Source organism: Lonchura striata, chromosome 3, assembly GCF_046129695.1.
Source record: "Lonchura striata isolate bLonStr1 chromosome 3, bLonStr1.mat, whole genome shotgun sequence".
In the NCBI taxonomy this organism is placed as follows: Eukaryota; Metazoa; Chordata; class Aves; order Passeriformes; family Estrildidae; genus Lonchura; species Lonchura striata.
Genome location: NC_134605.1, coordinates 77,884,354 through 77,912,040, shown reverse-complemented (window position 1 = coordinate 77,912,040; position 27,687 = coordinate 77,884,354). Strand labels below are relative to the sequence as shown.

The following is a 27,687-nucleotide window of genomic DNA, read 5'->3' as shown; positions in this document are numbered from 1 at the left end:
GGAATAGAGCATACAGACCTTTCTGCCACCATAGAGACCTGGAGGGTTCTGTGTGGCAAACAGCATGAAGCGAGGGTGAGCTTTGACAACCTCCTGAGTCTCAGTAATGAACAGCTCTCTGTTATCATCCAACAAGCGGTTGAGAGCCTCCAGAACATCAGTGGGAGCCAAATTCAACTCATCTAGAACAACCCAGTAGCCCTTTCTCATTGCATCTATGAGAATGCCTTGGGGGGAACAGAAAAATTCCTAGTCAAAAATCTTATAAAGCAAATCTAACAGAAGCATGCACTCAGATACTTTCAGCAACTCATTTCATTCAGGATAAGCACTGATCCAGATGATGAAGCAACAGTATTGTTTAAATTGTTGGCTTATCATCATTAGGTCCCATGGGACAAGCATGATGAGAAAGACATGAACTTTTCAGAATTCACTGAAATTCACACAAGTGATTATCATTAACGTGCAACTACTAACTTTATGACAGGTCATCTCTCCTTTGTAATAAACCAGACAAATTAATCAGAAAATGAAAACAAAAAAACCTAGCCACTGAAATGAGACAGGAATTTGGAGTATATAGAACATGCTCACTTACCTTCCTTAAATACCAGCTTTCCAGAGGCATCTGATGTGTAACAGCCAATATATTCTTGGATATCAGTATGCTCATGGTTGTTAATCCTTACACAATGATTCCCAGTAGCAGCGGCCAGCCAGCGAATTAAACTGGTTTTACCAACAGAGGTCTCTCCTTGAATCAGTACTGGATGAGTCCTAAAAGCCATGACCAAAATAGTGGCTTAGAAGCATGAGCCATGACTTTCTCACACACAAGATGTCAACACTGTTAAATCACACTATCAAAACACTACCACTTAACTCATTTGGGGTATCCAAGATCACACACTAACCGGGAAATGCAAATAACTTTACTCCCAAGTGCTAACAGCTACCCATGAAGCTTTTCATGGCAGTACAAAATAAGCAGGTTCTTCTAACCTAAATTTCTAGATCAGAATTTAAATAAAACTAGGTATGGCAATAAGATGGTCTAAGGAAACAAGAAACATATGCATAAATTTCAAGTCACTCTATAATGAAAAGTTCACTATAAAGTTAAAAGGAAAATAGACATTATTCAACCAAACAATAAAGATTAGAGGGATACCAACAACACAAGGCCTAAACAAACATATTTAACTTTTTTTTTTAACTTAAAAGTTGAAACACTTACCCTGCAGACACAACCCTGACAATGTCTTTCAGATTAAGCTTAACTGAAGGGGTGAGCACGTAACTCTCATCTACTGTAGGTTCTTTGTCTCCAGCTGAAATCCAGTACCCTTCTATAAGTATAAAACTCCCTCCTTGAGGTTTTGGTATTTGCTAAGGAGACATGACAGAAATAAAATTATACAGACGAGTTTCAATTTGTTGATGAAAACAACTACTGTTATACCACTGCTACATATTCTCTAAAGTAATTTTAAATTAATCCCTGAACACTCCTGCAGTAAACACTGTCCCCTTGTCACAGAATGCAAATTACAGGAAAAACTTTACCAGATTATTTCAGGGTCATGAAGCAGGAATCTTTGCCAGTTGCATGAAGATAAAAATGTCTCAAGAATCTTAGCACTGAATTTTGTAGGGCACTTAAAAAGAATTTTGCTTTAATATTTTTTACTTATTTATACACTTTTTCCAGCATGAAAGGGTTTATTTTGAAACAAATACCCATCTCTTTAACTGGCTTTCCCATCTCCCATGCAAACTCATGCTGGGTTCCCAGCACTAGTGACATTCTTCCTTTCCCATAAGAGATAAAGCACAGATGCTTCTTCATATCCATATGTTCTGCATTCAGGGTCTAAAAATATAAAGCCTGAGAAAGTTCCTCCAAAGTCTGCAAAAGCTTTACAGTTGGAACCACTGCATAAGCTGCCCACACTCCACAGTGCTTTAACTGTTCAGGCTTCCATATTTTTTCAAATTAACAAATCAACCAGCTAACATTATCAACATGCAAGCAAACTAAAAAAACTGCAAAAGAATGGTATTAATTTTTTCCAGTTCTTAACTTTGTAGAATGAAAAACCGAACTGCAAGAACAAAATGTAGAGGAAAAAATGAGAGAAAACAACTCAAAATGAATTCTACTTTAAATACCAGACAGTTCTTCATAATCTTAGTTGCCTACCTGCTTGAGAAGGCTTTTGATGTTCCCAGAGACTATATGCTGGCATATTAGCTTTTGAACCACCGGGTGAGAACCTCTGTCAAGCTGTGTCAGGAAACTCAGACAGAAGCCCTAAGAGAAAGAATTGTTTTCAGTGATAAACATGAAAATTAAGGAAAAAACATACAGATTAAAGAACCATTTCTGTTCAATACTGAACTTAGAGAAGATTATCCTTTACCCAAACGTCTGTAGTGAATACACACTGAAACAAACACCAGCGCAGGTAATCACCTCAAACAGGGAGCGTGCTATGCTGCCACATGGATTAGACGCTGCAAATCTCAATGCCCTGCACAGGGTACGGAGACTGTAGTGAGGTCTGTGGCCAGTCCCATCCACCAACTTTGTTTCTGCTTCCTTTCTCACAGACAAATAAAAGCTGCAAAAATAAAGTTACATAGAGCTGTTACTGATCAGACCATTGCTCCAAGAATCAAACCCCAAGTATGAACACTTCAGTTTACCCCCAACTGCTATTTTTCTTAAAAGCTCCAGGTTATGAAAGCCATGACAAGCTCTACCATCTGTACAGTCAGTGAAGCACAGCAAAAGAGTATTTTTAGAACCATATTTTTGACTGAGCTCGATATACAAAGCGTAAACTCCAACTATTCTAAACATGAGATAGTTCACCTTACACTAGGGGAAAGAAAAATAACTAGACAAGCACACAAGACTTTCTTCGGAAATATCTACAGAAGCAAACCATTGTAGTCTCTCAGATGGGAAAGAGGACTGAAACAACAATGCTATTTAACTGGTGTCACTAAGAAAACAATTCTGAATTTAAAAAAATAAAAATCTCCTTCCCACAAATATAGAAACCTGCAGAATTAAGAAGATGAATGTCTATACTCTTCTGTTTCCTAAAGCTGTGCTAACTGCTGCATGGGGAGCATTACAGCGTTTCCCAAAGCAGTCTAACCACAGACTATCATCACATATTTACTTTTTGTGGCTTATTTCATCAAGAATTTAAAAAGATTACAGTGAACTTACTTCACAATTCCTTGTACTGTATTTTTGTTCACATTCAAACTTCTCAGATAATCCATTATAAGAATCTGTAAGTCTACTTCATTTCTCAATTCTTCTACATAAAGTTCAGTAAACCTGCAAGAATCAAATCAATCTATAACACTTAATACACCTGACCACATTGAAAAATCATGTTATACATAAATCTCATGGCATATAACATGTTTAATTTTTAAGTAAAAGAATACTGATTTTTAAAGCTACAGACCTATAGAGTGTCAAACCTAGACTCAAGAACCAGAGCAGTTGAAACATATGGTATTGCTAATACTTTCAAGTAATTTATCTGAATTAGTTTAACATGTTAGACTGAAAGTGAACAATATGGCTTAAATTACAATTTAAACAATTTGCAATAGATACTCAAATGTTACAGCCTGAACAAAGTAATGACACAGTAGTAGCTATTTTTGAAAAATGAGAAATATTAATTCATTTAGACTTAGCAAGTTATGCTGATGCTGAAATCTTTTTCTTCTGTATTATACCCATTTTCTTTTCTTTCACTATTCTGCAAGAGATCCAATAGCAATAAAACCTTGCTTTGCCATTAATAACTACAAATGACTAGTTACACGTAGCTGGTGCATCTCCAGAGTCTTGCCCAGTGTTTATGAATCTGGGAAGAGACTACACATGCAATTTTTGGCACTCATGAGGGAAACTGCATCAAGCAGCAGGAGATATGTACATAGTAGATGGTACTGAAGAATGGATTTGCCACAATTCCAATTGCCTTGCCACAGCTTATACGCTTTGAGACCACACATCAAATATTTTGAGTATCACACATCTGTGCCACCATGCAAACCACCTTCCTTTTGAGTGAACAGGACTGGATATGCAGCTTTTTGCAAGGATCATCAACACTTCTCAGTTAAGAGAAAGGCTGCTAAGCAGACAGCAAGCACTTATCTGTATTTATTACTCCCATCAGGAACATAAACTGCTGCAGTAGCATTCCCAAGTACTGACAGCTTAAATGTGAAGAATAATAATTTCCTGCTCCCAATGACAACACTCTACACTACTGCTAGACCATTTGCACATGCCTCAGCTACTTCACCAAAGTATTTTGCTGACTCTACTTCATGAAAAACCCTCACTATACATCTCTCACAGGTAGCAAATGTGAGCTCTTACTTACATCCTCAGGCTTCAGATAAAGCATTCTTCACTGGTCAACTCCTGAAACTAATTAAACTTTGAAAAAGACAGTGACTATTTTGTCCTAGAATCATTATTTCCTACCTGTTTCTTATTCCTAGAGGAAGATTTCTCTTTCCAACATCTGTAGCTGGATTCATGCAGGCAAACAAGCGAAAATCGGGGTGGCGGACAAGAGGCTCTAAAGCAAAACAGAAATAAAAGACAAAGTGTGGGTCTCAGATTCAGTCAAAGAAAGAAACTGAGAATTTCTAGCCAGGCAGAAGGCTGGGAAGGAGCTAGAGAAGAATGTAAATAATTCTTTGTATCTTGTTTTTCACATTGTTTATAGTTAAGTTCTATCACTGTGCGTCAAGCACTTTGCACCAATGCTTGAGTTGTTTTCACTTCAGGACCAATGAAGTTGGTCCTCACAAAGCTCTGTATGAAAGAGCAGTGTATTTTCAATAAACCAGAGTTTTACTCTCAGCAGCCTTCTGAGTCAGTTTTCTCATTCCCATCCTGCCTTGACAGCAACATCAAAGTTCATGATTAACATATTTATATGTTAACTATGGTGTATTTCTTCTATTGCTGCGCTCCTACCCTTCCTTAAAAATACCAGTGTCAAAAATTTTCAGAGAAAAGTCCTTAGTGATTTTATCAGAAGTACCTGCATCTTCACAACAGCCACAGGCAAGTGAAACCTTGACATTTTTGTGTGTAGCAAGATGTTGTAACAGCACAAAACATTTCAAAAATTATGAGCCCTAAAGTTGGAACTCCTTTTGTCTTTTTCAGAATAATAGCCAGTTCTTCCCTCAGCCAGGAAGAAAATTCAGCCTGGGATGCTCACAGAACATTTGCCTCTCTCTGTAGCTCTCAAGAGTAGCATCCAGGAACTGCATTTTTTTATCTTTACATCTGTAAAAGGAGTTAACTTTCTCCACAGCAGCCCCTACAGTGCTGTTGAGAACACACCAGTGTTCTGGACATCTTGCAAAGAAGTACGAAATCTACTAAGAGCACATTGCTCTCTTGTGCACACATTCATTTTAATGGTAAATTATCTCAATTTATTTAGAGCTACATAGGATAGGGAACTCAGCTGAACACCAAAATACAGCATAAGCAAGCAAAGAAATAGTACCTGTGTCTCCTCTATCTAGTAACACCAGTGATCCAGATGATCCTTCCAATAAACCACTCAGGCACTCCAAAGTCTCTGCTGCAGCCAAGTTAATCTCATCCAATAAAACCCACTCTCCTTTTTTTACTGCTTGTGCCAGAGTACCCTAAAAGCAAGATCAATTTGTTAATCATGTTGCCAGGAATGGAGTGTCAACTGAAGCATTCAGATACTGGAAATACTTGGTGTGCAATCTATGGCTTGATTAGACAAATGGCAACTCCAGACCTTTTACATCAGAAGCAGTTTCACTGCTCTCTCTCAAGTAACAGCAGTCATTTTGCCAGTCACAGAAGTCAGACAGTTATCATACCATTGTATCAGTAGCCAGTTAGATTGGCTCAAATACAACAGATTTAAAATCTCTTATTTGTGCAATCTACCACTGTGGTGCATATGCATCACTAACACCACATGAGAATAAAGTTAATCCAAAGAAATCTAAAGACACAAGCAGTATTATGCTCCTAAGGAATCTGTATCCTACTAATTAACACTATATTAAGTCAAGACATTCTCCAACTACTCAAAAATACATTTCTCTATAGAGGACTGGTCAACATCTCATACACTTTACATGAAATTTGAGAAAATATATTCAGATTATCAGGGTGACAGTAAACAAGCATAAATAAACCTCATGGTTTCTCCTAATCCCACTTAATGTCATCAAAACATATTATGGGTTTGAAACATTTAAGAAAAATCACTTCCAGATAAACAGCACAGATTGTTAATATTAAATCCTTCACAGGAATCCCTAGACAGAAGTAAGACCTACTGGAGACTGATCAAGAAGCTTTTTCTAATCTCCTGCAGTTGAAAAGAAGAAATGACATACTGATAGTCTCATCAGAGCAGCCTTAATTCCTGTTATACAGCACTGAATTATTGTGCTACCACAAACCAGTCTCCCACTGCCCATCTCACCTCTGCTCCCTTGAATCTGCACAGTTGATTTCACAGCAATGCTCTTGCCAGGAAGCTACTTACATAATACTGACTGCAAAGTCTTTTAAATACTTCTCCTTATTCCTCCTAGAATCAAAATTCAAATATCTAAATACCTCAACAAATGCAAAGAGAAGGGCATTTTCTGTCATTTTCATCTGTTGATGAGCATGATTCAATTTAAGACCAAATGCCTCCCACTTTTCCTTCAGTGGTAAGCCTGCAAGAAAAACAAATTTAAGTTTGTATCATTAGAACATAGCACAAAAAATGTTTGACAACATTTTTTTTAATCAAGTTGTTTCAAGCAGACAGATACAAAATAAGCTCGACCACCAAAAAAAATTCAAGTCCTTCAGATGACACACCACAAATTAAAAAAATAATTTAATCTTTGTTTTTGTGCATGTGTGGTTTTTCATTTTTTAAATTTAACTGAGTCCATATGTCAAGAGTGCTCAGATAATTTGCTATTCATTCTCAGATGAGGAACAAATACTTATATTGCACTTTGTTCCAGCATGACTGTTACTGTCTAATTTCCAGAGACAGAAAGAGACATAACAAAAAATAAATCCAAATTTCTAACCCTTATGACAAACAGATTAATAATAAACACTTCAGTATCAATAATTAACACACTATTGCTTACCAGTTACAACAATATTTACTATAGCATTGATTTCAGTTATTTGTTAAAATCCCTACCTGAGCTACATACAACATCAAAATTCCTTAAGAAACTTTCCAAGTTACAGATTTCAACTTGACTTTATTTTAGGATTGTCAAGTCTTGCAATAAATTCAAGAACTCTTTAGACTCTCTTTTTTTTTGTTTTGCCTCTTTACATTTATTTTAGTATCTGCATATTCAGAAGAACCATTTAAAAGAAGAGTGGAGGTAAAGCTCAGAATTACTTTTATTTAGCTCAAACTGAATGAAAGCTACAACTTCACTTGTTCTGCTGGTCTAGAACCAGAAACAACTCCATTGCCTCAGCCCCAAAATGCGTTGTGATATATACAACAAGAAAAACTTCTTTGGAGACAAAACCACACTGGAACAAGATAAAGCACTAGGCAAGTCAGTATCACTAACACAGGAATCAAGGCAAAAGCAAGATCTTAAAAATAATTCCTACCCTAAAACAGTTATTATTTTAGGTTTGGTTCTGTCATTGTTGTTTTGCTTTATTTTTGAAAAAAGACATGTTTGTGAGACATAAGCAGGTTCCAGGGCTGAAAGTATGAATGCATTCGCATAGAAGACTGGCACACAAACAAGAAGGACTGCTCACCAGCACAGCAAACATGTACTGAGTGGAGACCAGATGTTAAGGGTACCACAGGGCAGACAACCTCCACACTCTCAGACATAGCTAACAGCAGAGATGAGTTAGAAAAAGGAAAAGAAAAGCCAAACCAAAACAAAACCTAACCACTGTTCTAACAGTGTTCTGAATGTCTTGTTGCAATGTTGACATTGCATTTCTCAAAACCAGAAGAAAAGATGTAATATAGGGGGAGGAAAAAACCTCTGAATTTCAAACAAACCCAAATTAAAAGAACAAAATTCACCAGTATTTATCTACCCTCTGCATGGTTTAGCACTAATGTGTGTTTGATCCATCTAAGTCTTACCAGATGCATTTTCTTTTACTTCTTTATTAATAGCAGATTTATGAATATGTTGCATTAGTTTTAGCAGATCATGCCAACGTTTCTGTCTGTAGCAAGTCTGAATGTGTCCCAAGAATGTTTGATTTTTCTTTCTAGAGAATGTCTGAGAGAAGAGTTCTTCAAAACACTCTCGCAGAGGGAGCCAGATCAGCTTGTTATCCACAGGCTTGTAACTGAAGAGAAGCAAAAGAGTAATTACTTATGTGAGACAGTCACCCCTGAGTTTAAAAAAGAAAACAAGTCCAAAACCAGTCACTTGAAACAAGAAACTGCATGGATGAACCCTTGTTTCCAAAGCTTTTACTAAACTAATGAACTAAATAGAATTGCACATATTTAAATGCACCTCATGAGGTGATTTTGTAAAGACAGGAACACTCTGATACGCAAAATATTCACAGTACTACCAAACAATCTGTCCAGTGAATATTACATCAAATCTATATTGAACAGCTTAGCCACTGTGGGCTGTGTTTTTGAACGACTTCATCACACAAAGCTTTGCACACAATTCAGTGAAACTGCTCTGCTCTTCAGCAAGGACAAGAAGGTTTCTGCATGCAAACATGTTTATTAAGACATTTATTCTACTACATAACAGATACTGCCCATTTTTTCTGCAGAGCAGACAAAACAGTGGTCAGTGACTCACCCCCCTAAGAGATCAGCTGTGTCACTTTGTTGGTTCATGTTGACAACCCTCAAACGGTGTCCTTGAAACAGATAAAAAGCACCATCAACCCGTGGGTTTGTTTGTTGTTTGTCAAATTATCTTCATGTAAGTTACAATTTTCACGTATTATTTACCTGTAATATGAGCTAGGTACTGGACCGCTGAGGTTTTGCCAGTTCCTGTTTCACCAACCAAGAGCACAGGCTCTCCTTTGACAACACACACTGCAAGCTGTTCCATCAGTACTGCAGATGGCCGTGTGGCAGCAAAGGTATGTTTTGCCCTGGAAAAACAAAGCAAATTACTCAAGCTAAGGTTTATCAAGGAACTCATTTCAATTTTACCTTTATTATTTTTTTAGTGGAGTGGTTTGATTTAGGATTTTTTTTAATATAGGTCAGGTCTGAAAAGAAATAGTTCTAAGATACTCATTTTTCTCAAGATACAACCTAAAAACGTAGGGTTTCCAAATAACTTCCTGGCCAATGAAGTTACCAACGCATACAAAAATCTCCCTCTACCAAGGCAGAGCCACTGAAATCTTTTTATAACAGCTGTGTACCCACACTCTTTCGAAGACACTCTAGCTCAAAGAAGCTGAAAATCTCCATGCTTTGGCTGCCAGAAGCATGAGGCAGACATTCTTAAAAATACACAAGGTAAAACTTAGATTGCAAGGGAAAGAGTTCTCACATACCTTTCATTAGAATGACAATAACCAATTCTCATTTTCCTTATCCCCTGTGCTCCGCAGTCTATTCTATTCCACCACAAAATATTTCAATTCACATGGAAACTACAGGATATTCTACCTTTGTACAGTGAGAGCCTGGTTCTGCTTCTTCACAAGAGTCACTCTTCCAACACAGACTTCTTGTTCCCGTATTGAAATTTCTGGTTTATAGAGTTCACAGAAGAACTCCACCTGTGAAAAAAGCACCAGCATTTCCAATACTAATCTTGCTTACATCACAGTAAAGAACACCCACACCTTGCTACCAGTATTATTTTGCAGAAAGTTAATTTTTAATGGTAAAATTCTGTATTTTGGAGGTTTTACATAATCATCACCTAAAATAGTGAAGGACCTCAGAAGTGTTTTTATCTGTACAAACAACTTTCAACTTAACTTGATAATAGTCTTTGCCACTGTATTTCTATTTCATCTATTTCATGGTAGCTCAACTATAGAAATTTGAAGAGTTATTTTAACAATAAACATTCTCTCTTAAAAAAACCCTTTGTGTGAACAAAGATATTTTGCCACATGCAGGGAATAATGCATTTCTGTAATTAAATAACGCAAGGACAAAGAGAAAAGCCCACAGAAGTTTCAGGGATCCATCTGTCAAAGTAACAATAAAGGGAATTTGCTTTGCAGACTTCTACAGTCAGAAATAGTTGACAAAGGAGTGATTTAGTTTAATTCTGTCATTTATAGAGCTCCAGAGAGGCAGCTGACTTTGTAAACAGTGAGTACAGAACAAGTAGCAGTAAAGATCATGTTTCTCTCTGATTTCTCTGTTTAAGCAATTAACATTCACTTTAAACCACCTAAGAAAAAACACATTCTTTGCTACCCTGTGCATCTAGTGCTATCATGTGCTTAGGTAGCTGTGCTGCTCCAGCTGTGAAATCCTTCTTTTGTATCATGGGGCCATTTGCTCTAAAACAGGTTGCCTGGAACTTTCAGAGAAAAAAGAAATGCAGCTGAATATAAAATAGGAGGGGGGAAAAAAACTGGGACAAAGAGGTGGTCATAATTTTAAATAAAAAATAGTGCAACATATTTAAATTTATCATAGAAAAATTGCAAGCTATAAAACACTACCAATAAAGATCATGTTAATTGTAGCTCACCATACCTTTTTTTTTGAAATGTTTAGGCAGCTTCCAATAACTTTTGCCATTTTCTGTCTGCTCCCTTGGTTGGACAACATGGCTGTGAAACAGTCAAGTGCCTGTCAAGGGGAAAACCAACTTCTTGAAAACTAAGTTTGTATGACTTTATCTGACAAAGTACCATCTTAATATAAAGGAACCCAAATCCAATTCAATCATTTAAATAAAATGATTTCACTGTCCTCTGAGTCAAAAAACAGAGTTCAAAAAGATGCAATAAGAGCTGCTAAACTCTGTAATGTCAGCACATTTGGTTTATACCAAAAATAAAAACTTTTCAGTGCCCACACACAAAAGCTGTTTATAGACAAATGAACCAAAATTGAGATGGAAGTAACATTGTAATATCTCACATCTCAAAACTGCCTCTGATGGATGCGCACCCAAAAAGTCCTCAACCTATACTGTAAACTGATGAATAGGTAAGTAGAAAAGCAGCTCCAAAATACAAGAAAAAGAAAGGTCTCAGCCACACACAATCCCAGCTTGTATCAGTTACAGTTATTTTGCACCATGCAGTTTGTATGACAGCAGTAAATTCTTTTAGCACCTTACTGCAAACAAGTTTCCTAGTAGGAACAACAACTTCTGATCAGAGAGATCACAAACAGTCCAATTGCTTCAAAACAAAACCAGACAAATTCCCATCTCACATTCCCAAAGAGAGCATTTAGTGAGACATTGCCAGAATTTGAGACCAATTGGATCAATTTCTGGATCAAGTCTTACCGCACCTCCTGAAAAATATTCACTGCTGTGGTTGGAGAATTACTGTCAAAGTTGTACGCAATCCTGCTGCACCAATTCAGTAGGTCTCTAAAAAGAAAAAACAAAAAAATTTGGTACAAACATGCCAAAATTCACAGCACCTTCTTTCATGTTCAAACCTAGGTCATGACATCATCTTGTGGCACTTGCACGTGGAGTTGTTGTGCAAGTTGTACATGGGAAGACACAAAGGATGATTATTCTGAAGAGCAGCTGAGCACAGACCAACATTGCTTTAAATAGATAATACATACTCCCATTAAATTAAGGTAACTAGTAAAACTCAAAGGTATTAAAGAATCCAGAAAGGTATAAACCTCCTGTTTTTTCAAGATACATTTTCCTTACCAACATCATCTTCAAAAAGGCAAGAAAAGGAAATTTTTTTCTAGAAAAACTGACGTTCTTATGCTCCACAAAAATATCAGGTACTACCTATACCTAGCATCTACTAACTAATTCACAAAGCACTACTGGTTACAGAAATTCCAGATGAGTAGAACTGACATTTGGCTGGAAAGGAAGAAATAATTCAGCATCAGACTGTATTTCATCACAGAATTTTGGAAATTAACAGGACATTACAGATACAGTTATTTTTAGTCTTCTTGAGTTATAATGCTGAGAGTGTTCATCATGAAATAATCTAGATAATATACTCAGTTACTGAAAATTTTATCTTGTAGCTACTCAGAGAACATTATACAGCACCTTCCAGTTCTTAACAAGTACTTATATCTTGTTTTAACAATAATTAGGAATAAATACATATGGCCTGATGCCAACAAAGCACGGCATATGACAAAACCCACATATTCCCCCACGCCTCCCAAAAAGTAAGCATAGCAAATAAGAAGTTTAAATAATCCAGAATGAGTTTATTTAAATTATATATTAATCATTATTTTAAAATATATATATATATTTCTAGGTTTTTACAAAATTAATGTTTAATTATTCAAGCTTTCAGCCTTATTTCTAAAAATAAGAAAAATAATGAAAATAAACCCTTCTATCTCTGTAGCTAGCTGACTTCCAATAAACAATTAAGAAAAGACAACCTCAGAGATAGTTCTCGTCCTTCCAGATTTGCTTTCTTATGTTCTGATCTTGATTCTGATGCTGCTTCTGGCATGTGACTGGAGCCAGCAGCACTGTTGTCTGGTGCCTGATACTTGTCTCCAGCAAGGTCAATGAAAATGTCTAGCAAGTGATCTGTCACAAGAGCAAGGTTGGGGTATCTCCTTTGGATGACCTGAAACCAGAAACAAGAAAAAAAATGAAACAAAACAACAAACCCATCCACACTGAAAAGAAACCAACAGCACCCCAGTTTTTGCTGGGAGATGCTTCAATAGATATTTTAGCTAGCAAGGTACATAAAACTGCTCTCTTGCAATCTCTTACCTGAAGAAAATAGAAATTATGACTACTTTGATACGATTTCAATGCCAAAACCAAACTTTTCTAGCTCAACTCTACTCCAATTCATTTAATACATTTGCACAAATACCAACAGGAAGAACAAAAAGTACATTCAATCCTACCTGAACCCAAACCATGACCAGTTTACAATTTCACAACTGGTAACAGAAGTCCTTATCTCCCACCCTTCTTTTTATGACTAAATTCATTTGAGCATTCAAATTGTCTATTCACTGTGCTGACAAAGGCATGTTAAGGGGATAATTTTTATTTTGTAATTTCCTTTCAGCTCAGTTCTCTCCACTAAAGCTTGCCAACCAAAATATTGCTTCTCAAAATGACTTTTCACAGATACAGCCCAGGAAAACTGATCCTACCCCGCCAGACAGACTTTTAAGATTAACAAGATCATGAACCTGTTTTCAATGTAAGCAAGAGGGTGTAGTACTGTGGAATCTTAGTGCTTAATTTATACATTTTTGTGACTTAAGCTACAAAGTTGCAGAAAAACAATCTAGTGATAAGAGAGACACAGCTAACACTCCATTCCTAACAATTAGCTGAAAAATGAGAAGAAAGGAAAAAAACCACACAGATATTTAAGGCCACCTATAAATGCACTGGCTGCAGAACGAGACCAAAGGAGTGAATAAATTCTACTGGAAAAACTGTCTTCTCCAGTCCAGAAAATTCAGAACATTCTCATCAACTCCTTGCTAGATAACTATTCACTACCTTTTCCCTCAGCCTAGGTTCTTTTAGGATCAGATCCTGGTTTGAGCTATGCATCACAAGGAGAATCTCCAGAGAATTTGATTTTCATATGAGCCCTGGCTTGTTTTAATCTTCTGAAGAACTACACAAAGCAAACACCTCCCAGAGATGCTAACAAAAAAAAAAAGATGTTAATAGAAACAGTTATTTTTAACTGAAAACTGGCCAACTATTTTTTAGCTCAAAGCTTAGAACAAAAGCTTAGTCAAATTAGAGTGAGCTCAATTTTCTTTTTTGCTATTTCTCTCTGCTTTCAAGTCCCTGTGGGCTAATAAGCAGCAAAGTAACTTGATTCTTAAACCCACACAAAACACAATTGTGTGTCAAGGCAAGTTCCAGGAATCTTTGTTCAATTCACTTCAAATTTTCCTGAAAAACTGCCTGTTTATTTCAAAATTGGCAGCATAAAGCTGAAATTGTAAGGGTCTATTGTAGAACTTGAAAGTAAAATAAGGATTCAATTAACTACTGAAAAATATTTATTACCCTAAGATGAAACAATTATTCATATGCTATAATGGAGCAACACACCCCCATACCTCCTTGAGCTCTCCTTTGCTCATGTTATCCAGATGTATTTTGGTCCAGTATTTGTCCAGAAGAGCAGCATGGCTGCTTTGCTGCCTGTACCAACCTCCACCACAGCTGAATATCCTAAATCAAAGCAACATTGAAGAAACACAGCTTGCTGAGTGTGGCTGAAGAATTCAGCATTTTCAGTGCATTTCTGTGCATCAAAGCACATGTTACATACGACTGCTACAGCATAATGCAAAAGGCATAAATTATGTTGTTTGTCATTGTACGGTCATGTACCCCACCTTGCCTATCCTAATTACTTGTTATCACAGCGTTTTTCCTCCTGTATGCCAAAATCTCCATAGAGATATTTTCAGAAAGACTCAACTTACTGTCAGTTGTCTATCTGTACTAAGAGAAGCAACATACAAAATCTTTTGTAAAGGAAGAAACCTGACAGAAGTGGCCTGTGAAGTACCTTAAAGGATCTGTGATCTTACTGCAGAGATGCAGGAAAAGCATCTTCAGCCCTGTCCCCTCCACAGTGTTTCACAATTATTCTTCCTCATCCTCCAGACTCAGCTCTTTCCATCATACATTTCATCCCCTTTGTTCTTTTACTGCAAAAATAACTATTCAGCCATGTGTTTTTACCCACTGTAGAAGTATCCTTGCACATGCAAAACATTAGATTTGGGGTTGTGGTTTGGCTTTTGTTTTCTGGTGGGTTTTCATTAAATTTTTTCTTCTTTGTTGTATTGTATTGTATTTGGTTTCAATTGTTAAATACAATTTCCCTGCTGTAAACTGCAACAGATTTACAGAATCTAAGAAGCCTAATAAAAATTATAATTTGCTGCTATACAAACTGTTCACTGATGTGCTGGTTTTGGCTGGGATAGAATTAAATTTCTTCACAGAAGCTGGTGTGGGGCTGTGTTTTGTGACCCAAATTTCCCAAGCTGTGGGAAGGAGGAAAGGTAGGGATGCTTAGTGATAAGGTTTGTCTCTTTGTTTGTGTGGAAAGCTTTTGCTTTATCTAAACTCCATCTCAACCCATGATTTTTCCCCACTTTCACTCTTCCAACTCTCTCCCCCATCCTGCTGCAGGGGAGTGAGCCAGCGCCTGTGTGATGTTTAGTTGCTGATTGAGGTTAAACCATGACAACTATGCATGAAGAAATAAAAATTGTTATGAAATGCAACAACCAAAGGACTTGAATACAGAAGACTCAATTCCAGAAAAAACAGATAAAAAAATTTATAGAAGACAAAAGCAGGAAAAATTATTAAAGGCTTTGAAATAAACATTAAAACATTTGAAAACCATGTAATTGTAATTGCCATTCCCTATATATACCTTCTAACTGTTAACCTTGATACAATATTACATTTTCCTATACAAAAAGTCATTTTAACATTCCAGTCATGAGCCACTACTACAGTGAAGCAATCATGCAGAGTATATTGTATCTTTTTCAGGTTAGAAAACATTACAAACACCTATACTGATGCAAGATTTTCATAACTATCAATAATAAACCTTTTTCACACATTCCTAAGAGTGGTATTTTATCTTGGTGATGGGTTGGTTTTGTAGGGCTCCTCCCAGCAAGGCTCATTTCTTCAGCCTTGCTGAAGTTGTTTTTCTGTACAAAGATTTGGATTCACCCCAAGGTGAAAAAAAAAAAATTCACAGATTTCTATGATTTCTACGATATTGCTTGTTAACTGGAAATTGCTAAAATACTCCTATAAAAGTACCTTGTAAAAAGTACCTTGAGAACATGGGTATCCTATTCTTAAGTCCAATCTCATATAAGTTTACAAACCCACCTCCTGGTTGCAAAAAATTGGAATCCTGGTGCTACTTTTAAACAGTCACCACGACCAGGAATCAGTAACTCTCTTTTCTCCAAAAGAGGAATCAGCACAGAGATCTAGAGAGAAAAAGAAAAATTATAAAACTTTTTAGCACAACCATCCACACTTATTTCACACTTGAGATGCTGGAGCAATGCCACTGAGCACCATTACATTGCCAGCAACTGCTATTTCCAGAGATACACTTCCAAGTGATGCTAACAGGAATTGCAGAGCTCCCAGCAATTTTATCAGCAGTGGAAGTCAAAGGTGTAATGTTTACTTACCTTTTTGTCTCCTGTATTCAAATTTAATGATAAGCCAATGGAAATTACAGCCTTTACACTGCAAGTCCAAATCAAAACTATTTATTGTTGAATTATCAAATTACTTATTAGACATATTCAGATCAGAAGCTTTATTTTATCTGCCTGAACAAAGATGACCTGTGTCTCAAGGATGTCATTCTCAACCATAAACCTTTTTCAGTGTATGCACTGCTACCCCAGGAGAGCGTATCTATTTAAAGAATCTACTCTTCCCTGGGGAAGGACAGTAATGGTGGTGGAAAGAAAGAAGGGAGGTATGACCACACCAACCCCTCAGCACAGAGGGAGGCACACAGAGATCCTTTGATATGGAGAAAGCAGACAGGGTGCCTGCAGGGAGGACCTGAAGAAAGGGATTTGATGAAGGCAGGGTATTATTCAGGGTATGCTCATCCTGAGTGCAGTGAGCTAAGTCCACAGAAGCAAATAAGTGCATGACCTCCTAGCAGTGAACTCTGTACATGCAAGCTGTATTCACTTGCTTTCTTATGAATTTTCTATTTCTATATCAGAAAGCCTAGAACCTAATAAACAAACTGACAGGTTATTCAGTTACACAAAAGATATTTTATGGAAACATATATGAAAAGAAAAAAACAGCAGAATGTCCAGTGGGCCTATGCAGCAAAGCATCTCTATCATGCCACTCTTGCAAATTACTTGTTTACAGTAGTCGTTACTTCAAGAGGCAAGGATGACTGACTAACTAGTTGTTCTGGATCCAAAATAGCAGGAAATCTGTTAAAACTTACAATGCTTAGTGCAACAGCACATTTTTAATATGTAAGAAATTTATAAGAAAAATATGTGGAAGGGAAAAAAAGCCCCACACAACAAACCACAAAAAAAAATCTTATTAACAGCACCAGTCTCATATATTGACAATATTCTGTGTTGTTTAGGGCCATGTTTGATTTCAAACACCAAAACATTATTAAATAGACACATTATCACTGTCAATTCCACTTTTCAAAGTGAAATCTGTGATCACTATCAGGGTCACAACTACTCTGTAACAAAGACAAAAACTAATGAGGTGTGCAAACATGTGAACCAAGACAGGTGAATTCTTTCTAACCCCTTCTAGAGCAGCAGCATTTTCAGTGTGCTGCTCCAGAACCTGGTGATCAGACTCCCAGAACTACCATCGTGGGCATTAAGACCAGTACCTTAAAGCAAATATAAAGCTACATACCACATCCAGAGGAGCATAATCAATATCCTCCAGAAGTATCCAGTGACCTTTGGTAACAGCTTGTGTCAAGGTGCCAGGCTGCCACACAAACTCCCCTGGTACATCTGTGCATCGATACATCCCCAGCAGCGTCTGTGACAGAAACAATCGGCACATCAGAGACCCGGGCACCGCCTCTCCAGAGGAAAGGATGGCAAATGTGACCAACTTGGGACAGAAGAGACACTTTACCTCCACCTTACTAAACAATCTGTCTGGCAATCTGTGCCCAGCATTGCACTTCTTTTAATTAAGAAGAGTTTCCCACCTCCAGTGGCAATTTAACTGAAACTTAATAATTAAAACAAACCAGGTAACTGGAAGTCAATTTATGAGCTGTGCCACCCTAATATACAAGCAATCTAAAGTAAAAGAAAACTGTCTAGGGTCACACCAAACTTTAGTTTATGTTTTTGAGGAGTCTGTGACTAGGATTGTAAACAGAACTATAAAGCGAGTTATTCAAAGGTAAAATCCAGTTAAAGCTTTGCTTTTCTCTCAAATTGTAAATTGTAATAAACATTGCTTTAAAATTTGAGTTTGTGATTTTACTGCTACATATTTTATACCTTTACCCCTTTTTCTTAAATATGATGGCCTTAGTCTTGTATATGAAAAGATACAGTTTTTGAGATGATGAAAATAGGTGTTCCATGCAAGCAAAGAAGGTGCTTATGGATGCCAATAAAAACCTTCTGGTAGATACTAACCACCTTCAAAAACTAAAAATAAATTGTGCCAAACACCATTAAGTCAAGCTCCAAACTTCTATAAGCAAAATAATAAATACATAAAATTATCCACAAATAGAGCTTAACCATTATTGCGTAAGTGCAAGTCACCTCAACATCCCAGTATTTTACTTTATCTCATCTTTATCACAAAAAAAGGCATCAGAGTAAACTGACATTAGCTCACTTAAATGAAATAAGACTGTTCATACAACCTTTGCCACCAGAATCCTGCTTTTTCCAATACAAATCAATGCTTTTAAATTTAACAAAAAAATCAATAGAGCTCTTCTACATAGAAAACTCTGATAAAACATAATGTGAATGATACAGGTTTAGCACAATTATGCAAAGAATTAAAAACCAGCTGGAAAGTAAGAGCTCTTTTTCTTGTTTATTTATTCATTCTCACCAATATTACAACCAGTACTAAAGAGTTGGCCACTGTAGGGTGTTTCAGCGAAAATATTCTATTATTAGAAAATTAAATCTGTGCTTTAAATAAAAGCTATGTCTCATGATTCAAACATCAAACAAATCCATCAGTTACCTTACTATCAGTTTGATCTCCAAGCTGAACTTTCAAAATATGAGGAGGTTTTGCTCTTCCTGTAACAGCCGCTAAATAGTCAATTAAAGAAGTTTTGCCACATCCTATTGGTCCTTCTAATAAAACAGGAGTCTGATATGCTACAGCAATAGCAAGGTTTTGAAGATTTGTGAAGGCAGAATCAACCAAAACAAAACTGCTGGTGATGTTTTCCTGTTCAAACATAAAATTTGGGTTACTACACTTGAAATTACTTTTCTTACAGTTGTACCCCACAGAACAATTAGGAAAGTGACTCTAACAACAAGAAAAAATTTGGCCTGTAGATCTGCATATCAAATAAAATAAAGGAGTCTAAAGTTGCATTTATTAACAGATATTAATACATTTCACCCAAAACTTATTATAGGTGAAACACTTAATGAAAAGTACACGTGCAACTTGATCCCAAGGGGAATTCACACCTAAGTTGTCAGTACAGGCATAATTATTCAGTTGTAACTGGTGTCAATCAAATACAATTTGCAATATGAGTGAAATTAAGTCATTAGAACGGATCCAAATCACAGGACAAATCAAATAGCAGTTGTAGTCAAATGATGCAAATATGAATATTAAATGAATGAATGTATTTACTTTTTTCTGTAGAGGATGAAGTATAAGATCATTAGACTCAGTGAATGAAAAAAAATAACATTTTCATTTTGTTCAAAATTAAATGAATTCAGTTTATTGAATGGTAATTAATCAATGGTACAGATAGTCCCCAAATATTCTGGCTCTTACAGTCACATATCTATATATGGCACAAAAATTAGTGTTTTGTGCCAAAAGGCTCAGAGGAAAGACATCAGGGCATAGAAACAAGTGTCTTGTATTTAAGTCTAACCTTTTTTCAGATATGGCTCAATGTACCTCTCTGGAAACAAGAGAACCTGCTTCCCCTCACAATTTGCTCCTATGCCTTCAGCAGACCTCCTAAACTGTCACTGGAACCTCCCTAGTGTAACTGGAACTACACTGTAGACCAGATCAGTGGAATACCTGTGCCTATTAAAAAAATAAAAGCATTCCTTTCAGGGAAGTTGTCACCTCCCTCAGAGATAAAGAATATTCTTTCAGTAATCCAGTTTATAGCATGGCCTGGCTTCAGCACAGCTGCAACAGCAGTGATGCTGCCACGGCAGTACAAACCTTCTTAAACTGCTCTCCTGCTACAGTGAATTCCAAACCACTCTCTCACAACCCTATAATAAAATCCCAAAAGGCTAGAAAACAGTGAATTCAGAAACAGAAGTAGGGAGAAAAACAGGGTGGGGGGGAGAGGAATATGGAGGGAAAATGCTCTTTCCTTGCTTCGGCCACTCTAACAATTCTGGACACTGGTACTTTTCATTAATTTATTTGTCCGGTTGTAGATCACTGTTACAAAATTATTCAAAATAACTCAGCTAAGAGCTAAAACTGGTACCTAAAGGAGAAAAACAGACAGGAATACTGGTTGTAGCTACACAGAAGGATATGAACAGCTTAGGTTAAATACCAATTTAGAAGAAAAAAGGTTAAAACACTGTTTGTTTAAAAACATTTATGCCATCGATGGGCTTCCCAAAACTATAAGGCACTATAGTCTACATTACACTTTCTCAAGTGGTGGCAGTAAATTCTTGCTCACTTCCTTTTCCCTTTCTCTGCCTTCTGGAAGATGGTGGGATGATTATTCTCTATCTGTCCTCTGCAACAATTAACAGCAGCCTCAGAAGAACTGAGCACATGTTTGGAGAAAGGCTGCATACAAGACGCCTGTATAGCACAAAAAACCCTACATCATGCAGGTAAAAGCAACTGTCCTACATCCTGGCTTTAGTCAGCTATGGATTCTCACCCCGAGACTGAAGTTAGTATGTAAGGCTGAATATTCTTTTGTAAAATGTTTGTACAAACCGCTACATGAAAGTAAAATGATTGGCACTATTGCTCCTTCACTCCACTGCAGAGTTTCTTTGTGGTGCCTGTATTATGCAACACTGGTTTACAGCACACACTGAGAAAAATAAAGATACACACAATACCCACAGTATCTCAATACCATCCAATCAGGAAATCAAGTCTATTCAATGTACTTAGAAATTCCGAAAACAAAAATGTACTGATTTAACTGTGGATTACATACCTGCTCTTCAGAAACATGCTGTAGTCTAGGCAGCACAATACCACAGACAGCTACTACACGTGGAGAGAGGTCGCTCGAGACAATATGTCCTTGTGTATAGTGCAGTCCTTTCTCCTTTTGCCAAAATGGGGAGTCTGGATTAGCCAAAACTAAGGCTTGTTCCACATTCTGCAGCTGAGATTCTTCTAGCAACCTGTGAAACCCATGTTTATTAACTCAGCTAAAAGCCATCAAGAAAAACAAATAGTGTTCAAGATTTTAAAAGTCCTTACTTCAGTCTGAAATGTATCAGCTCCTCAGGATTGAATATCTTCTTCAGGAAAGATAATTTATGCTCATCACTCATGCATGTAACCAGAGCGAGACAGTTTGAAGTATACCTAAAAATTACATTTGGAACAAAATATGTCAAAACAGTTTTAAGGAATGTAGTTCAACAACTGTCAGTTGCATACCAAAACATCCAGTTTGGAAAAACGTGCAGAAAACTTTATTCATAGAAAATTATTTTAGCACTATGCTTAACATTCTTTTAGATAAAATAAATATCTCAGAACACAGGAAAGCAATTCTATCATGGCACAGTTTTAATTTATACACCAATTAGCTAACATTTCTCTGAAGAACTGAAATATAAGCAGAAATATAACGGAATGCACTTTCCTAAGTAAATGAAGGTTAATATATGAGACAAGGAAAATGAAGTAATCTCTGCCCAATTTTTTTATCCTATCATTTCCCTTCCAAAATAGCATTTCATGTTATTTCTAAAGCAAATACAATGCAATGAAATAAATTCTGAGCGCCTAGAAAAGACAACAACTCCCAAGTCGTGACTACATAAAGCTGTCTTGCAAGAAAGAACATTTAATATAAATCATAAAGCAGTTCTCATTCTGTTTTCAACTTCCAAGAACAAAGTTTTCAATGAGTGTGATAGGGAAAGCAGAAGATTGTTTCAGGACAAATATTTAAAAGTCAGCTCATTCACTTAGGACTATTAGCTGAACACCTGGTGAACCAATTCTAATCAATTAATTACAAGTTCTATCTCTTTTCCTGACACTAAGTATGCCATTTGGAAGAGCTTCATAAATGACTGATAGATTTGACATCATTCTTGGTTCTGTCCTTCCTAAATTATACACCTTACTGAAATTATGTGCTACTAACACAATTCTGAATTTATGTTCTAAAAAGCAAAGACTATTAAATATCTTTTGCAAAATAAAAGGCTATCAATACTATCAATACTAAATAAGGTAGAGCATGTGATATGGTTGAAGCCCTGAGGGCAGACAGCTAACATGAAAAATCTGACTAAAATCCCACGTGAAACCTGTACCAAGACCAATACAAGGTGCAGCTTAACTAAGCTACGCTTTACAGCCGCTGAGAAATCTACACACAAACAACTGGAAAATGAACCAACTTAGGCAAACTGAAATAATTTAGAAAGATTCTCTAGACCATAGTTTTAAGCACTACTAAGAGCTAGCCTGAAATTCACTTTGTGATAGATCACTATAGCTTTTAAAAGTTGAGAAGTACAAGTACAGCTATCATCAGTACGGATTCCTGGTATTACTTGAAGATGCTTTCTATTGCATGTGAACACTGTTAATTACAATTCAAGACAAAGCTATATCTATTCAATGAAGAAGATTTGGAGGTTTTAACTTACCAACGGACTAAAGTGTCATGACTCCTTAGGAGTGGAATACACACACTCCAGTCCCATAGTTCCCGGAAAACCAATGGCTCCTTCTGTAAAAATCTGTAGGCGGCCTCCATGAGGTCCCGTAACTTCATTCGTCTGCGCCCATATCGGACTGTGTTTGCATCTGAGCTCTCCAGGAAAAGCCTCTGGAAAACTGGTGATGTAGTCTTAAAGTATCTTAAAGCAAATCTTTACAAGAGTGAGAAAGAGATGGAACACAAACATGTAAGTCAGAATAAAGAAAACCAGACACTAATAAAAATGTCAGAGCACAGGTCCTAACACAGTTATCGACAGCACTAAGCCCTGTAATTAACTTCATCCACACTTGAGAAAGACAACCAATTCAGCAATCAGCTGACAACACACACACTTCACCTTATTAAAAATCATTACTTAATTATCAAGGGAAAATAGTACTGCCTTTGGTGAAAACTCTTTGATTACTCTTATTTACTGAAAAAGTAATAGATTCCAACTTATGCAACTTTATATTCTACCAGCCTACAGGTCTAATATTAAACTCAGAGATTCTGGTTGTGACCTATTTTCAAGTTGTTTTGATTTTCTGTAGATCACAGATGAAAGTCAAAATGCATCTTACAACACGATTTAAATTAAAACAAACTGTGTTTGAGACTTGTATTTACCTGATGATTATTTCTGTTCAAAACACATTTGTTACTGTGGGAGACAACTAAAATCCTGACAATACCTCTCTTCACCAGGGAACACTAAGAAGCATATACTGCCTGGATGAAATGTCAACTGCAACGTTAATGGTTAATGACTCAAACAATTGTCCATTTGCAAAAGCAGCAGTGCTCTGCTGAGGATGTGCAAGTCACAGCCCAGAGGCAGAAGGGGTGAGCACCCATCACCCGGGCTACATCTGTAAGAGACCAGTAAGAAGCAAATCCTACAAGGTGGGATAATGCTTTTTATCATGACAATGTCCTCCCTCATGCAAGTGTCTCAGGTGTGAAAACTCCCCTGGGGGAAAATACCTGGACATTCACACTGAAGGCTTTCCTCCCTTTCAGTGGGGCATAACTGGGTCAGCTGTCATTTCTTAGGAGGAGTCATGAATCAAAGATCCCCGAAGTGCCCCCAGATTCATTTTTAGGAACTTCCATCAGAGAACTGGTCATGATCCACAGTGGTGCTACAGAGCGCAAAACTCTTCCAGTTTTAAGCAGGGGAGATATATAGGCATTCCCACCTGAACCTTAGTGTTAATTAACCCAACAAATTTTTTGTTCCATGGGCTTCCCCCACCTCCTGATGGATGAACACTTCGACCATCACTTGGACCAATGGCCACCGAAACTGCAACAACCAAGTCTCACCACTGGAACTGTGGGTAGTGAGATTTCTATTCTTATGCTCTTTCTTTTCCCTTATACATTTTCTTAAGTGTTATTCTTTATGGTTATATATTGTTGTATTTCTACAGCTAATAACCAAAACGGCTCCATATCTCCTTTCCATTGCAACCAAATAGTTCTAAACTATAAAAACACCAGTAAATCAGTGTCCTTCACTCTAATCCATCCCAATCCATCTGTTAACAAAAACCCGATTTACCCTGCCTCCAGGGCAGGTTGTAACACTTCCTAAATTCAAACATTAACATCTCATTACTCACGGCATAACATCAGGGTGGTCAGCAAGCAGCTTGCTCATTGCTACACAGAGCCTTTCATGCCGATCATGGTTGATTTGGCCACCAGCTTTGATCGCTTCTGCATTTCTTTCCAACAAATCCAGCAGGATGGGCCGAACTTGCCGGCCGATCAATAGAGTACATTCTTTATCCAGCAGTAACTGCGCTAAAGTATTGAGGATGCACTGACGATCCTGCTGAGTCCAAACCTAAAGGAATGGGAAGTGAAAACAGGTTAAAGGGGAAATTATTTTGACTTTTACCTTCAAAACTATTCATGCAGGAGTCAGAGTGAATTTTACAGTAACAAATAGTTCAAAACCAGAAGGGAGTCCAAAATCCCAGAGCAAGTACTCAATTGACACATCTCTCAGAATTTAAGAAAAAAAAATTACAATACAGGAGGAGTAAGATGCAGAATGATACATTAAACAGGAATAACAAAGTAGTCCCAAAACCCTAATTATATTTTACAACTGAAAGATAAAGCAATTTGTAATTTATTTTTTTTTTAAGAAAAAGACTGGGGAAATGTTGAAACAATTAATACATCTTCCTAGAATTTCCATTGATCTTAACAGCTTGGTCTCATGAGAGCCACAAAACGTTTAAGACATTAAACTTAACATTTAAACTTGCTTCATGTTCACTATCTCTTTACAAAAAAGAAGCATTAAATTAGTCATGATCACAGCCTTATTTTTATAGTTCTGACAAGAATTATATCAAGCAATGCTCTTAACAAGAAACAGCTTGTATCTGCAGTTTTGAAGTTTGAAAGCCTTTTTCTTTTTATACTGTTATACAAAAATGGTCATTTAGTTATTTAAAATACAAGGAAAACATATTCACATCTGCTAGAAGAAAGAAAAAAACCCAAGCCAACACCCCTTAATCTCACATCTCCCCTGCCTAACTCCCCCAGCCCTCCTTTGTTACTGATGAACAACCAATTTCTTGTGTTTTACCCTTAAATATCTCTCTGAGCTCATGCTACCACCCAAGCATCTTTCCACTTTCATGATGTTTAACACATAGTGCAGTACAAGTAATTTTGAAAATCAGGATTATGAATTTGCACTGCAGCAGTTTTGCTCCCAACCTGGATGCTCCATGCTCCCCACCCTTACTGAGTGAACTCTTATCCTGTTCAAGACAAATATTCTGTAATTCAGGCAGTCTTTTGTTTCAGCACCATATGCAGCCAATTCCTGCTTCTCCTAGGCTTTAGTTACTCTGGTAAGACCTGTTCCTGGTCTCACCATCTCAGGGATGATTTCATTTTTATAAGAGTGCACCTCTCCTTTGAATATAGCCCTGTACACACCCTTCTAGAACACATGCAAACCTGATCAAGTCCTCAATCTCCTGAATTTGAAAATATATTCATCCCCATACAGCATTAAGAAGCCAGGGAAACTGAGGTATATACACTGCAAATATCAAACCCATCATATTAATTGCAAGCTGTTTCTTACAGGTCTCATGTTTGCTTTTACAGAACATAAGTTTATCTGCCTCTCATTTATCACAGCAGCATCAGAAATAATTTTTAAAATGGAGCAAGGACCTGCTCATTGCAGGGAATCAGATTTTGAGTGGCAAAATTACTAATAAGCTGTTCAAAGACAGAATGGCTCAAAAGAACCAGAAATAAACTCCACTGGAAAAAATAAAAAGTACCTCCAATTTTGAAATCAATTACATCTTTGGCTACCCAAACAAAGCACATCGGGGTGTTTATTAATCAGAGCTATGAATATCAAATAAAGCCAGTTAAAATAAAATAATAAATAATGTGATTGATTCCGTAAAATTATATATTTACATGTCTACTGTCCAACAAAATTATGCCATTAGCAATTTTGTGAGAGCAAGCAGTTTTTTAATCATTGTGTGCAGAACCCTTAGGACTTAGAAAACTGTTCAAAAATCAGTGTCAACATTCACATTCTATAAAGATTGTCTATCTGACTTCAGAGCCTAAATGAAAAATGTTATGGAAAAGTAGAATACTGCAGAGGGGGTTATTTTTAACTAAACATGGCTTTATGAAATTCCAGCTTTGTCAACCAATAGCAATAGACAGATGATCTGAAAGTGTTCAAGTCTGGGATAGTCAAATCTGTACATGGGCTTCCTAACAGCTGCTTTAAGAAAGCATCATAAAAGCCTGTGCCTCCAAGCTCACAACACATACACACAGAGTCTATTATTAAAGAGACACATGAAGCAGATTCACAGCTAGGACCGAGACCGGGAGTCAGACGGATCCCAGTCACTGCTCCAGCAGCAGCACGCACATCTCCTTCCCGACCTGCAGAGTGCATGTGCTCAGCGCACACAAGGTACAGAAATCTCTGATAATACCAAGCTTAATCCAAACCCTACATTTCTAAAAGAAAGGATCACAGCAAAGAGCAAGCTGGTACCACATGAAATCCACATTTGCTCACAGGTTACACCAGACACAGATTTAGCACTGGGATACTCCTAAAGAGTTGGGAGGGCATGAGGACCACGCAGGAAATCTTTCTTCCCCTCCAACACAAGAACTCATGTTCTCGTCTCTGTTCCCTCACACAACAGCTGTATGATAGTGCAGCAACCAACTAAGCAAGATGATCCAAATTAATCCTTCTTACAAAGTCTTACACTGGGTTGGAAAGTTGAATGGATTTTCCAAATCAGCACACTTACTGGGTTCAAGATAAGAGACCACCACAAAGGTGTGGCTTGGCCTTGAGAAGAGGCTAAAAGAAAACAGCTCTGTGCTTTGGCAGCTGTTCAATTCAAGCAAGATAAACCAAAACACGAGCCCACACTCTTCCTACAACCCACACAGTTCAAGGAAAACAAACAAACAAAACAAAAACAAAAAAAAAAGCAGGGATGAACAAAAAAAAAAAAATAGGGATGATATGTAGTCTCACAAGCTGGAAATTCCTAAAGCTTCTCCAACACTTTGACAGAGTTGAACAGATCTTTCTCTCACAAGAAAGGATGCAAGCATCAAGTTTCTTGACTTTGTATCACTGACATAAGGTATGCCAAAAATCACAGCTTTTCAAAATGTAGCAGAAAATGACAATACAGCCCAAGATGGAA

General features: G+C 37.0%; 1 protein-coding gene across 2 annotated transcripts in view; it reads right to left on the bottom strand.

Moving 5' to 3' along the window:
• The window catches only part of MDN1 (midasin AAA ATPase 1), a 92,602-nt gene that overhangs the window by 62,316 nt on the left and 2,599 nt on the right, over positions 1 to 27,687 (bottom strand). For both annotated transcript variants that reach the window (XM_021545486.3, XM_077782306.1), the window contains exons 2-25: positions 24,562 to 24,788; positions 22,878 to 23,102; positions 21,466 to 21,573; positions 21,194 to 21,386; positions 19,021 to 19,233; positions 17,701 to 17,832; positions 16,150 to 16,253; positions 14,334 to 14,448; positions 12,657 to 12,850; positions 11,562 to 11,643; positions 10,791 to 10,886; positions 9,738 to 9,850; positions 9,060 to 9,208; positions 8,905 to 8,965; positions 8,214 to 8,425; positions 6,689 to 6,792; positions 5,583 to 5,727; positions 4,538 to 4,634; positions 3,248 to 3,361; positions 2,480 to 2,627; positions 2,207 to 2,317; positions 1,241 to 1,392; positions 602 to 780; positions 19 to 227 (exon numbers count right to left, since the gene is read on the bottom strand). In XM_021545486.3, coding sequence (XP_021401161.1) covers positions 19 to 227; positions 602 to 780; positions 1,241 to 1,392; positions 2,207 to 2,317; positions 2,480 to 2,627; positions 3,248 to 3,361; positions 4,538 to 4,634; positions 5,583 to 5,727; positions 6,689 to 6,792; positions 8,214 to 8,425; positions 8,905 to 8,965; positions 9,060 to 9,208; positions 9,738 to 9,850; positions 10,791 to 10,886; positions 11,562 to 11,643; positions 12,657 to 12,850; positions 14,334 to 14,448; positions 16,150 to 16,253; positions 17,701 to 17,832; positions 19,021 to 19,233; positions 21,194 to 21,386; positions 21,466 to 21,573; positions 22,878 to 23,102; positions 24,562 to 24,788 — 3,483 coding nt within the window. The remainder of the gene's footprint in view (positions 1 to 18; positions 228 to 601; positions 781 to 1,240; positions 1,393 to 2,206; positions 2,318 to 2,479; positions 2,628 to 3,247; positions 3,362 to 4,537; positions 4,635 to 5,582; positions 5,728 to 6,688; positions 6,793 to 8,213; positions 8,426 to 8,904; positions 8,966 to 9,059; positions 9,209 to 9,737; positions 9,851 to 10,790; positions 10,887 to 11,561; positions 11,644 to 12,656; positions 12,851 to 14,333; positions 14,449 to 16,149; positions 16,254 to 17,700; positions 17,833 to 19,020; positions 19,234 to 21,193; positions 21,387 to 21,465; positions 21,574 to 22,877; positions 23,103 to 24,561; positions 24,789 to 27,687) is intronic.